This window comes from Portunus trituberculatus, chromosome 10 (assembly GCF_017591435.1).
Source record: "Portunus trituberculatus isolate SZX2019 chromosome 10, ASM1759143v1, whole genome shotgun sequence".
Taxonomy (NCBI): domain Eukaryota; kingdom Metazoa; phylum Arthropoda; class Malacostraca; order Decapoda; family Portunidae; genus Portunus; species Portunus trituberculatus.
Genome location: NC_059264.1, coordinates 12280335 through 12295169, shown reverse-complemented (window position 1 = coordinate 12295169; position 14835 = coordinate 12280335). Strand labels below are relative to the sequence as shown.

The 14835-nt window shown below is 38.9% G+C and overlaps 2 protein-coding genes across 2 annotated transcripts in view; both read right to left on the bottom strand.

Annotated features, from left to right (window-relative positions):
• Positions 1-3920, bottom strand: part of LOC123502049 (ubiquitin conjugation factor E4 B-like) — a 42362-nt gene extending 38442 nt beyond the window's left edge. Inside the window, exon 1 of the mRNA XM_045251200.1 lies at positions 3763-3920. Within this exon, the coding sequence (XP_045107135.1) occupies positions 3763-3789 (27 nt within the window). The 5' untranslated portion in view covers positions 3790-3920. The remainder of the gene's footprint in view (positions 1-3762) is intronic.
• Positions 3921-10905: 6985 nt separating this feature from the next.
• LOC123502012 (techylectin-5A-like) lies at positions 10906-12199 on the bottom strand. The gene has a single exon (XM_045251162.1). It carries the CDS (start codon positions 12065-12067, stop codon positions 11066-11068), a length of 1002 nt encoding a protein of 333 aa, XP_045107097.1. The 5' UTR covers positions 12068-12199; the 3' UTR covers positions 10906-11065.
• Between the last annotated feature and the right edge of the window lie 2636 nt (positions 12200-14835).

The window sequence follows — 14835 nt, the reverse complement described above, 5'->3', positions numbered from 1 at the left end:
TCTCAGGATCAGTTTCTCATTATCCACTTGATCCATTCCGTTAATCAATTTATAAATTTGTATCAGAGCCTCTCTCTCCCTTCTCTGTTCCAGGGTTGGTAGATCCATAGCCTTTAGTCTCTCCTCATATGTCATCCCTTCAATGACAATAATGATGATTCTTTCTCCTCTTTACCTAAATTATAGGGTTTAACAAGAACTCTTGACCTATGGACTCTTACACAGTAAGTACAATGCCATCACATCCAATTACTGTTCCTGAACCTCTCTGCTCATTACAGTTACCTCTCTTGTAGAATATAAAATCAACAGGCTTATAGAACTTCTCTGTGGGTCTTATTTGATGTCTCAAGGCTCTAATTTTTTCTGATGCCTCTGCTTTGATAAATACCTGCCTACCATTTCTGACAAATACCATACTTGTGGTGGTACCTTCTACAGCCAGAAGACCATCACCACACATAGAACAAAGTTGGGGATTCCGACCAAAAACAAGCTGGTATGAGCTGTATCCCTCAACCATCTGAAGGTTGTTTTTTACATGAACAGCCCATGCCAGAGCAGTACATAAACATAGACCAGGTTGATCAGATAAAGTTTTATGGATCATTTCATCAATTACAGCATGATTCCTTTCATGTCAAGATAACACTTAAACCAATCCACACTGGTCACAAACAGTTGATGTGCACCCACTGTTCAAGACTGCACAACCTAAACTCTTTTCAGTTCAATCTGTTAAATCACCATCCTCTGTTTTCCTTGCTGTTAATCCATACTTCACTCATTTCTTTTCAGAATTCTACCCTACTGTCTTCACTCACATCAATCATGAGATTGTCAAGAAACTTAGCAGCGGTGAAATTTTGAGCCACACAAGCTGCACAACCTTACTCTCCCTAACACATCCATAGAGTTCATCTTTTGGAATCCCTAACCACTGTTTACTGCCCTCCTGCGGTTAGAGGCAATCTGTAATGGCCTATGAGTCCACTGTCAGCCTCTGAAGTATCCATACCCACATCTAAATCTGTCACTATAAACACTTGCATGATAAATACTATCAATCTCATCTTTCACTGGATGTTCTTCACTTGCATTATTCATTTGATCTGCAGCTGTGTAAGATATATTTGATCCTGCAAACATCACAGGCTCACTCTTCACTGTCATTGTTGTTAACTGATTGGAAGTTCCAGGTGTACCAGTCAATGTGGAACAATTATTCTCCGAAAAAAATATCTTCAACAATGCTACCATTTGTTCATACAGCATATCTATTTTGGTATAGTCCACTCCAGTTAACACAAGCTTTTTTCTGCTGCTGCAAAACATTAATAAAATGTTTGAAACAGCAGTCAAACTAAAAGCAAAGAAAACCACAAATTAATCAAAATTCAGGTGGTTGGTCCACTCACTCTGGAGCAAGCTTTCAGTAACTGGTCAGTTGTAATCGTATGTTGCTCATGCTTCTTTCACAAAATGAAGATGCAACCTTGTAAAGAACAACATTTCCGTGGCTGATAACATGACAACTTCCTGTCCTTGACCAGTTGCACCTGGATATGTAGGTACGTTCTTGGGTTCTTTGTACAATAAGGGTATAAGTAGCTACATAAAGAAGAATGCCATGGTGAAACTGTGATTTTGTGACATTTTTACTCCAAAGTGGATTCTTCTCGTACTGCTTCAGGCTATCTTGTGTTTTAAGACCAATAAAACCATAGTCTAAAATTGTTGTAAATGGTAGTTTTGTGTTTTTTTTTCTTACTCATACCTGTCTATTGTTATTTCTTTATATCTGTAAGAGAATGGAACTGTAACCATACATTTTTCACATGTCTATTTACTTTGACAATAAAGAAAAAGAGAATAAAAAAAACACCTGCAGTCCTACAGGTGCAGACAGTTTTCTGGACTGGAGTGACATGGGTGGAAAATGGGGGAGGCCGGAGTGACCAGGGCTAGAAGATTTAAGGGATGGAGTGCCCAGGGCCGGAAGAACTAGGGATAAACTTAAAGTTTTACACCAAAATCTCATTTCACGATGAAACTAATTTTTCTAGCAGTTTTCAATCTGTTTTGAATGAATTTGCATTTCACTTCCATTGCAAATCAGTAGTTTTTTATATTCCCCCTCCCCCTTCCTAAAAAAATATGGTTTATTCCCTCAAAAAGTACTGTACTGCAATAAAAACGAGAAAAAAAAAAAAAAAAATTGATACAAAACAGATCAAAATGTAGCAGATTATAGTTTTGTTACCGTATAGTATCACGAAAGTTATAGTCCAAAGTTTTGACCGTTACTGCTGTGGACAATACTCACCGCTACCACAGCTCATTGCTGTCCAAGCCAACCTACTGAAACTTATCTGTTTCACCAAAACTAACCTAACCCTAATTTTAACCTAACCAAACCTAACCCGCCTAATGTAACCTAGTTGAGGCAAAACGTACTGCTGATACGTCTTCCTCAGAACAAATCAACATTATCTAAGACAATTAAACTGATCTAACCTTATGATACAACGAAAGTAATCGAGGCAACATTCTGCCCGTTCAGATTTTTTTCATAGACTGATTCAAATCCAGTTGCTTCTCTCCACCAACTGCTCTGATTGGCTAGATTTATTACATCAGTTTTATTGGTCAGTGGCTGCATGCTAAAACAAAAGAACTAATCATCATAACTGACTTCACACCTGCATAATGTGACAACATACACACATGAACAAACACACTTGTAATGGCATTTCTCAGTGCCTGATAGTCCATCAAGTGTGCGATGTCGCTTGTTCCCACCAAAAATGGTAAATCTTTAAAAATTGCTGTCAACGTTATAAACAATTTGGACGGGTATGTATGGGTTAAAATTACTGAGAATGAAAAGCTCTGTAAGATGAGAAAAGCAATATTGATGTTGGTGTAAAACTAATACTGAACTGGGGGCCAGAGTGACTTGTTTCATCCTTTGCCATCACTGGTTGCAAGTGGTCCAAATGAACCAAGGTCAAATAAGGCTGCACCAATGTCGAACATCTAACAACTCACTAGCTACATATCTCACCAGAAAAGCATAAGCCACATCAGAAAATTGTTGGTTGAGTGAAACTATGAATTGAATGCATTTTCATCTGAAAGTAAGGCTAAGCCAATAAATTTCACTCTTCATTGTGTATATCATGATTCTAAAGATAATATATTTTACCCAGAGACAGTCCAACAAGTAGTTAAAATATTTTGCATAACCACCACCAAGTATAAATACAGACACATATACAAAAAATATATAAATAGACAAGTAGAACAAAGGCACCTGCGTCTTTGAGCACCTGAACACTAAAACATTCCCACACACACACACTTCATTCCCAGCACACTCGAGCCTCCCCACACACTGCACCAACAATTAACTGGTACATCACAACTAAAAACTCGTCCCTTTGACAAACAAATAACAAATCAGACAGGTAAACAAAGACACTTGTGGCCTTGGTGACAATTAAAACATCATCTCTATCATTACATTCACGCCACACTCGCGTTTCACCATTCGTCACCACACACGGCACTATCAAATACCTATCGACTCAGTGTTAGCCATCCCTCCTTTTGCATCAGAATAACCACCTGAAGACAAAACCTCCCCCTGGCCACACTCTTGGCCACAACCCAACACACCTACTGCGTCAGGTCACCAATACTAGCTTTATCTAGCCCTCCCATCACTATAAAATGGAAGCATCAAGAGCAGACACTCACCTCGTCCTGGTTTATTTGGTCCCCCATGCCGCTGCAGGTCACCCGAGGTCAGAACGTGTGGAGAAATGCGGTGGTGTGTTGGGGTACAGCGCGCGTCCCTTGTTGTGTTGTGTTGTGTTGTGGCGGACCAGCTGGTGACTGGCCTGCTGCTCCTCACTGACAGCTGAACACCCACATGCGTCCACACAATCAATACCCATTAATACACATGCCCTACACCCACTAATGTCAACGCTAGGGAATATATTAAAACTCAGTGCTTAGTGAGAGGGAATTGTGATATTTGATACAGTGTCTCTGTGTGGTTCTGCAGCAGTTGAAGGGTTACGCGGGTGGTGACTTTGCAGGAATTGCAGTGAAGTAAAGTCATGTTTTTCTGAGTAGGTTTAATGATTGTTCATTATGAAGGTATTATATATAGGTAACAAAAGATGGAAATTTTGATTGTAATCCGCACGCATATGAAACATTATTTTTGTTTCATATATATATATATATATATATATATATATATATATATATATATATATATATATATATATATATATATATATATATATATATATATATATATATATATATATATATATATATATATATATATATATATATATATATATATATATATATATATGTGTGTGTGTGTGTGTGTGTGTGTGTGTGTGTGTGTGTGTGTGTGTGTGTGTGTATGTTACATGATGTAATATTTACAATATCACGCGTACGACTTCTACTAAATTAAAATAAAATTGTATAGGCGGTTGACAACATGAAGATCGATCAATAGATAAACCACATTAATAAATTCAATCTCACGAATAGCTTATAGAAATGTATCACAGGTTTCTTGAAAATCACGTTCACTCAAGCAGATGGCGGATGTACATAACAAGACTTCTACATCGCTAAGGCACTGCATAATTATGATTAATAACAAAAGGATTTCGCACCGGGCGGTGTCAGTCGTGTGGGAGGAAAATTATCCCTCCAGGCGAAACTATCCCCTGGGCTCGATCCAAACCCGTCTGTTATCATTGTTCAAACTTGTGAAGAGAAAGATCTATAGAGCTAATATCCCAATGAGAGTAAGTACGATCATCAAGTGTCATTTTGAGCATATGATATAACACATCATCAGTAGTCTTATAATATATCATTTATCGAATATTTGAAACCTCCAAATAGCTTCGACAGATACAGTTCCGCGCTTCTTCTTGTGACTTTATACGCTTTGTACCGCTTCGTAGGTCCTGTTCCCTCCAATGTTCTAGTTACGGTCCTTCAGCAGCTTGCAGAAGGAGAGAACGGGGAGCACCAGGCAGGGAACACACTAATTTCCACTAACGTTTTCTCCACGCTTGCGCTAAAAACTCTTTGGCTGCACCTACAATTGCCTTTCTATCTCTCTCCATCTCTCCTTGATATAGGCCCAGCACAATGAGGACTCCACCTTCTTCCACCTCCTCTAACCTTCTAACCCATTCCTGTTCTCCTATCACTGCCTTTACTGGACCTATATCAATCTGTCTCTCTCTTCATACCTGACACATTCAACCATAAAATGTTCTATAATTTCCCTCACCTCTCTACAACTATTACAGTTCTAATCCAGTTCATCCCTATTCCTTACAGCCTTCACCTGCAGTGTACCTGTCCTTGCCTTTGCTAACAACCTGCTACCCGAGTCTCTAACGTGCCACTGGAGTGTCTCAGGTCTCTCCTTGTACCTTTACCATTTCAGTGTTGATTTCATTTCCATCCCTGCTCGCTATTTAGCTAACCATTTATCGTCTATCCATTCCTTTTTCTCTCTAGATCCCATCCTATCCCAGTTCTCCTCAAGATTTTCCTTTCTTTTCCATCTATCAGTTTCTTTCTTCCATGCTGTCATAACCCTGTTATCCTGTAGTACCTGCTTTACCCATCTATCATCATCCAATCCTTCCAACTTCTTGAGAAGATCATCTTGCCTTTGACCACTCTCCCTAAAGGTGTTCCAGCCCATCTCTCCTCTAATGGCTTCTAAGGCAGTACTACGAGGAATACCTATACCCCATCTTCTTACATGTTTTGAGTTTTCTCTTCTTTACCTAGATCTCCCTCCCAATAACAGATAATTTCTGACCCATATAGGCAATACGGCACTGCCATCCGTTTCCATAAGCTTCTGGCTACTTCATATTTCCTTACTGACCTGCTTCCTGTATTGACTATCATCTCTGTCATTTTCCTAGCCTTCCCTCCATTTATTCTCATCCGTTTTTCTCCTCCTATTCCTTCTTTGCTCACATCCAATCCTAGGTAAGTGTATTTATCTACCACCTCTAAGATATCAATTCATTCCCTAGTACCCACTGTCCCCCCATTTGGCTACTGAACTCCATCACCTTGCATTTTCTAGCACTATACCTGACGTTCCATTCTCTTCCATAGGTGCTGGCCTCGTGTAATAACTCCTTCATCTCCTCCTGGACTCTCTGCCATCAACACTATGTCGTCAAGCATTGGCGAGGCAGCCTACTTTGACTCCCCTCCTTGATATCCTAATCCTTGCTATCAACTCATCTATGTAGTATTGAATAGGGTGGGGGAGACCAGACATCCCTGACGTACTCCAATGTTATTCTTCATGCAGCTTGTACTGATATTTCCTGTTGTAAACTTAACTCCATTTTCCTCCTACAGCTTCCTCATCACCTGCACTATCATCTTGTCCATTCCTATGCGTGTTAGTAATGTCAAAAATTTCTTCCTGTCTACCCTATCTTACGACATAGATCTCACCTGGTTGGCTATAATGGCTACCCTTAAGGCGGATTCACTTGTGCCCATTTGCGACTAAAATTGCAAGTCGCTAGAAGTATCGACTGAGCCCTTCTAGTCGGAAAACGTCACACATGCGACTGAAAAGTATCGACTAGTTGGCAGGAAGTGAGCGTAAACAAACAACTAAAAGTCTTCCTCCAGTGACGATGCTGAAGCGGTGGTTCTTCTTTTGGCGTACCGGAAGAGTCAACAGAAAAGAAAATGCCTGTGGATACGTCCCTAGCTAAGTAGAAAGAAAGAAAGGAGTGTCTACCACACACTAATACTATGCACAATTGCGATCAAATGAAATCCTGACAAGTCTTCAATCCTCACCTCCAACAACACCGTGCATTGAGGGAAACAGTTCTTGGAGAGTGGCAGCTATCTCATCGAACGACGATTTTGCGCAAGCTCTTTTTTTTTTTTTTTTTTTCTTTTTTTTTTACTGTATAATCCATTTCTAGGGTCCCAGATGTGTTTCTTTTCCCTCACTAACTCTAACGTCTTCTCTACACCTGGAGACCATATTTTCAAAGCTTACTCCGTGACGTCACAACGTAAATAAAGTGGCAAATCGACTGAACAAGACCAACATGTTCGTCTTGTTTTGCGACTGATATTCTCCAGTGCCTAGGCACCGATATTCAGTCGAAATCTCTACCGACTTGCAATTTCAGTCGCAAATTGGCACAGTGGAACCATGCGTGCTTTGGGGTCCGAGGGGTCTCCAAGCGCATGGGTTCAAATCCTGTCCACGGTCCGAGTGTAAGTTGGGCTTCCTCACTCGGGGCAACGGTTTCCTAGCGGGTGGGCTTTGAAATAGGAGGTACCCTTAAAAGTATACCCATTAGCCCATAAATTCCCGTGAAAAGCCCACATGGTACAAATAAAAAAAAACTAAAAAAAGTGTGAACCCGACTTTAGTTACTGTGGTAATACAGTGAACTGGATATTATATGGAACTAGGGTGTTTACGGTAGGACGGATCTGTAGGTGCTACGTACGCCAATCTCCAACGAATAATTGCATAGTAGGCAGAGATAATTTGTAAGGAAAGGCTGAACTATGTGTTCACTATATGTCATTTTGGTTGACATCTGTGGCACAAGAAACTTTAGGAGGCCTCGTGGCGAGTGTCATTTTGGTGGTGTCGAAGTTGGTGATTCTTGCAGCCATGGGAGATGGCAGGAAGAGAGTCGAAGTCGGTGGTGTTTATGTAGTTTACCAGGACGCTAGATGAGCGGTGGTGCCTGTCGTCGGAACGGTGCTCTTTCACCCTGACAACCAAACCCCTGCTAGTCTCTCCGTAGTAGCTGGAGTCGCATCCTGCACACGGAATCTTATAGGCTATGCTGTCAGGGCTGCTCCTCTGCTTAGCACGAAACGACTCACTGATCTTGCTTCCCCATATGGCCACCACGCTATGGCCAGCAGGGTGGAGGGCAGCACCCACCATTTGTGTTAGCTCGCATTCTGAGAGGATGAGATATTTCTGGTCTTCATCTCTGTCCCTCCTCTCAAGGATCCTGCGAGCCCATTTCCTTCAGGTCTGCTAGAAGGTCCTTTGGATATCAGAGCTTGGTGAATGTGTTAGTTATGTGCTGAGTCTCCTTCTCCATGAGACGTCACTGCATACACGGTAAACACATACAAAAAATCCTATCATCGTACCTCTTTTTGTCCCAATGTCATGTGCACTGAGGTAGTGTATGTAATCTTTATTTGCTGGTTTTCTGTACGCTTTGAAGGAAACATTATCGCCTGTTTTCACTACGAGGACATCGAGGAAGGGAATCTGCCCGTGACTACCTTCCTTCAGAGTGGACTGCACGAGCAGAGAATGAGAAAAGAGAGCGTGAGCAAGAGTGGCCTATGATTTTGAAGCGTCCACTCCCCTTTCTTCCGCTCTGTTTTTGAGTGGAGTAATGGAGTAGTGGATGAGAGTTTGTTGAGATACGAGCAGCGATTTGGTTCCTTTTTTGTTTTGAGATTCGAGCGAAAATTTGGGATACTAGTCGTGCTTTAGGATGCTGCTGCTAGTTGGCGCAACGGACCAGCCTCAGCTGATGGAGTTAGTATCTACGTGTTTCCTGCGGATCTCGTGCATTGTGGTTTTTCTTTCATTATTTTCACACTATTTACTTACCTTATTTTTGTTTAAAGTAAGTGCAGTTTTAATTTACGTTTAATGTTCACGTGTGAATGGTGCCTGGATCCCTTCCTCCCTCCCTCGTCCTCCGCCATTCACTACCATCAGTCGAAAATGTCAGTCTCCACGGTAAGATTTTCTATGCATTGCTAAAAATATGCATGTGTACGTAACTGAAAAGGCGCAACAAACTTGTCCAATCTCCGCTTACCTTCTTCCACCTATGCACCGAAGGGGGGCGGGGAAACCTGCAACAGCGCGGCATATCTCTCTCTCTCTCTCTCTCTCTCTCTCTCCTTAAAACTTCATTTATTCTATGAATAATGTATACAGGGTCGTCACAGAGCTCTTCTGCGATTATTAGAGCAGCCAGTCTCCTGTAGGTGTACACTCCAGCTGATCGACAGTTCCAAGTGAGGTGATGACGAGCAATTTAATTAATATGCGACGGGATAACTTCCCGTGGAATGCATCCCTTCGAGGTAAGTATACTTTATAAAGGTAGTTATCTATTTACATCTCTTTCGTTATATTTTTATACAATATTTACTATTCATAAATACCTTTTTCTTACCTAAAAACAAGTAAAAAAAAAAAAAAAAAAAAAAAAAAAAGGGAAATTCGTTTAGGGGAGGCTGGAACGGATTAATGGTATTTCAGTGGGAAAAGTTGCGTTGAGATATGAGCTCCGTCACGGCACGAATCATATATATATATATATATATATATATATATATATATATATATATATATATATATATATATATATATATATATATATATATATATATATATAATCAACACTAGAGTTTGAACCTATGTGGAAACGAACAGCTTATTATATACCAGTATCACAACATGGTTTCCTCAAACAAAGATCCATAGACACAGCATTAACATCCATTTCAGAAACCATATCAATGACAGTAGCTGACAAAAAACAAAGTTGTGTCGTCCTTAGAGATGTATCAAAAGCTTTCGATAAAGTTTGCATTAGATGCTTAAAATATAAAATAAAACACCTAAATCTACCAACAATAATATCCAAAATACTTAACAATTCTCTTCACAACCAATCAGCATCCATAAAACTAAAGAATCTTGAAGGGCCAGCTTTCCGATTACAAAGCGGAGTACTTCAAGGTAGCAGCTTCTTCCCACACTGTACACAATATTCACGCATGACTTACCTCCTCCAATTTCAGATTGAATTAATACACAATATGGAGATAACATCACAGAAATAATAATCCAACCAGATGAATCAAGAAACATGCTAAACAGGAAAATACAATAGGAAATTACACACATAATCAATTATGAAAACAAATGGAAAATAAAAACCAACGCTTCAAAGTTTACTATCCTTTCGAAGGCATTAAATCTACCTCGAGCACCACTATGGTTGGATCAGATAGAGAGAAAGCATACAAAACTGGGTAGTCAGCTCTCATATACTGCTCCCACGTTCATCATTGTCCAACAGAAGACTGAACTGGTCAACTCTTCAGTCAAGCCAGTTACTGTTTTGCTCTAGTACTGGCCACACTTCACATAGGTCAACTTCTAATAATTAGGCGGAGAATGGACCCAAAATTACATATGGGCGCGATGTACCTGTCACTGAAACAGCTCAGCGGATTAGGACTGTGAAGTAGGTTTAGTGAGGTCCATATGTGTCTCACAAGAATCAGAAGGTACTCAGAACCACTCAGCCTTACAGATCCAAGAAAAAAGATGGTTTATAGACTTAAAGGAAGTTGTTCCTCCTTAATTTTTCAATTATAGTAAAACAATTATGTGCTACGCATGCAACAGAATCATTCGTATCATCCAGATTTATCCAGCACATCCACAATATTAAACAAATCTTTGCTCGTTATGGGCTGAAAAAATGCATACAATTTTTTATGATTATTTTAGGGAACTTTGAATGTCTCATAGTATAAGAATGTTATAATTATAAAGAAAATAGAGAAAGTACAAGCATGCGGAGTTGCAAAGGTATATTAAGAATAAATCAAAACAAGACTCCATAATTGTTAATGTAAATTTATCCTTAATATCTAAGAAAGTGGTAACAAATTTACTATTATTATATTTCATTGTCACTATTATTATTATTATTATTTTTATTATTGTTATTATTACTATTATTATTATTATTATCATTATTATTATTATTATTATTATTATTTGTAGTAGTAGTAGTAGTAGTAGTAGTAGTAGTAGTAGTAGTAGTATCAGTAGTAGTAGTAGTACTATTATTATTTTTATTTTTCAAGTGAATGATGATCAAAGATTACTAGTGTCATGTTGTTGGTCTTATACAAAATACATTCAATGTTAAGTTTTGGAGAGAAAATTTGGGGATACCGTCTTCAGAATATTTTTTGATGGTCTGATCATCATCGTGACTTCCGTAAGAGGCCGTTTGGTCCAAGTTAGCCACTTCACACCAACTTTGTAGTTTTCTGACATTACAAATGGTGAGTTCAGTTTTGCTTGTGTGCAGGCATTATACCACCATCCGCCCTCCAGATCATCAGCACAATTTCGTTCTGAATTGTCATTATCTCTGTCAACAGTACTGAACTTCATGCCATATGAGTTCTCGCGTTTTGATTCCTGTTCTTCTCCAAAAGCATTCCCTGCTGTTCCGCTGTAGCCATTAACATGCAATTTGTAGCCGTCATCCTCCCCTTCAATGAAAAATTGGTCATACTTAACGTATGCCTTCCTCCCCTCCGCGTCTACCAAATCGATGCGTAAATTGTACGGCTGTGCATTGGTCCAAGTGTATAAGTCCTCCAGGCCGAACCAATTTTCTACACCAATAACTCCAAATCCCAGCTTGTAGTCACGCCATAAGCGATTGAAGAAAATTTGAGAAGTGTATAGCCTGGCTTGTACTACCATCCAGCCTCCACCGTCTACAGACATCTCACACCACACAGTCTTCTGTCTGATTCCATAGGGAGAAGAAGATACATTGTATGGTCCAGTTACATTCATGCCACTTGCATAGTAATCGTAACAGTCAGTTGCAAATGTTTTCGTTAGGGAATGTGAACGGCTGAGTGCCAGACGTGTCATTCGAGCTCTAAAATTGTTTATTTGTATGGTTAGACACTCGTAAATAGTGTTCAAGAAGACTCCTTCGTTTCGAACGTGTTGACTTTCATTACGTATGCTGTTAATATCACATTTCAAAAGACTTGTTTTAGGAAAAGGTGCTCTGCACCTCACTATAGATTCGTCTGGATCATATATGGAGATTTTTTGTTGCAATCCATTCACCATTGATACCTGCCAGACAGTAGTTAGCATTGTGATCATTAGTATCATCTTTAACACAGTAGATGTGAGGTATCAAATTATAAAATTATTGTGCTTGCAAATTAATTCCAGAGCAGCATTCCTTGTGAAATAACTGTTCACGAAGACTGACAGTGCAAGACTGACAGGATGTTGTGAAACAGCGTAGCTGCACAGTGTTTCTGACGTATGATTGTGTTTCAGAGGTAAAAATTCATTCCCCTCGGCAGGAAGCCACACTTTGATCAGAATTAAAAAAGAAAAAAAACAAAAACATGAAAGCACTTTTTTTCTTTATGGTATTCATCAAATTCATAAACAGTAACATAGAGATATTTTCTTTTATTATGTGAAATATGAATGTAACCATGATAGGGTATTACATAAGTAAATGAGTAACTTGGTCCATTCATTTTATTGAAACATAGCAGGCTATCATATTGAAACATGTCTTTACTTGCAAGGCTGAGTTGAGTACTTTTTGTTGTACCACGAGAGGGATTAGCTTATTCAAACTGTTCATGATATTCATTTGTGAAATTTTGTTTGCTTTGTATGAAATATATTTAGTAATTATTCACACACACACACACACACACACACACACACACACACACACACACACACATATATATATATATATATATATATATATATATATATATATATATATATATATATATATATATATATATATATATATATATAATCAATTCTCGATTAGCGCGAGTTTGAGTAATGCGATTTCGATTTAACGTAACTTGATATTTAAGGAGATATGATTAAATAACGCGATTTATTTGATTTAACGTGTGTTAACTCAACTTGACGTCACACGCACACCCGCGCTGCTTCTGGTGGGAACCACATTGGCCCGGAATTCAAGAAACTAAATAACGAGTGACGCAACTTCCGGCCGCGAAATGGTATCAATGAACACACAGGGAGACATTGTTGCCATGGTAACGAGGTTGCTATAGCAGGTTGCCGGTAAAACCAACTTCCGAGGTGTTACCGTCTCATATTTATGTTAATGCTCACAAAACATCATATCTATTAGCTTTTTACAAGCCTTACCACCAATGATACCCAGGTTCTAGGTGGTTACACTTGGGTGGTGATATGGGCCCTGATATGGGTACTACTATAAATAAAATTGCCTGCGCCACTAATGGTGGAAGCTTAACAGCGCTTCCATTATTTACGGGGGCTATAGGAGTGTTTTGTGATGCAGAAAGTGAAATCTTGCATGGAACACAAAAAGCAAAACAGGAAATAAGGAGGCTTTTAGTTGCTGGTAATCGGCAGCGGCTGCTTCTTGTGACCCTCTTTAACTTGTATGTAGCTTTCATTACAATATTTATGTTTCCACCCATCTATATTTTGCCTGCTATAATGGATATCAATAAAAAAAAAATATATATATATATATATATATATATATATATATATATATATATATATATATATATATATATATATATATATATATATATATATATATAAAGAGCTTTTTAGATTTCCTGTGGTTACTATCATGTGCATAATGCAGAAATTTTGATAACAAGCAAATATTTTTATCAAACAACAATAAATCACAGTTCTGTTCTTAAAACACCATTGTTTATCTTTCCTTCTTCGTTCGTGATTATCACAGATACAACACACTTGTAAGTATAGATGTAAAGCGTGTTCTGAATTCGCAACATCATGCCCCTAAAAATGATAAAAAGAAAATCAAATTTTTAGTACGACACTCACTCATATTTTATGTGACGGAAATGTAGTTGCACACACACACACACACACACACACACACACACACACACACACACACACACACACACACAGAGAGAGAGAGAGAGAGAGAGAGAGAGAGAGAGAGAGAGAGAGAGAGAGAGAGAGAGAGAGAGAGAGGTTTGTGAAGCCATTTATGATATTTTATATCAAACATGCTATGAGGCCCCAAGTGCTGCCGCACGCCTCGCAGTCCTATCATGCCTCAAGCATAGATCTCTCTAAACCTCTATTTATGAAAGTGTGTTTGGCAAGTTGAAGAACAGACTTGGCATGATTCCGGGCAGAGATATAAAGTGCGTGAGATTCAGGAGATGGAAGGCTGTAGTACCTTTTGTGGGCAACCTCTCTATCATGTATAGCACGAGAACAGGCTGAGTTAAGCCAAGGTTTAGAGGATTTAGGTTGAGAAAATGAATGAGGAACGTAAGCCTCCATGCTAGACACTATCACCTCTGTTATGCGTTCAGCACACAGAGATGGGTCTCTGACATGGAAACAGTAATCATACCCCCAAATGGCAGAGGAAAAACGCCAGAGGCACATTCCTTTTTGGGGATCCAAACCTCTGTAGAAGGGCGTTATCCATCCTTGTATGGAGTATTCTTCGCATGTTTGGGGAGCCTCCAATCACACAGTTATCTTGTTCACATTTTTAAATCAGTGCATGCGAATAATATCATTATGAATACGTAAAAGAGTAATTATTTAAAATAGAAGAAAATGTAATTACTTAAGCTTGAAAAAAAAATCATGCATGCATTCCTGATACTCGTTGTACTAGGATACTATTATAAGCAACAAGTATATCATATGAATATGGCTTCATATTATCAATGTTATGTGAAACTTTACAATAGATATACTAAATATCTACTTCACATTACTTGACTTTAAATAACTTCTGATTGATAGACTGTAAAAAGTGCTCTCTCTCTCTCTCTCTCTCTCTCTCTCTCTCTCTCTCTCTCTCTCTCTCTCTCTCTCTCTCTCCCTTTGTC

Excerpts from the sequence above, each read along its gene's own strand:
- LOC123502012 (XM_045251162.1), bottom strand. The coding sequence starts at position 12,067 with ATGATACTAATGATCACAATGCTAACTACTGTCTGGCAGGTATCAATG.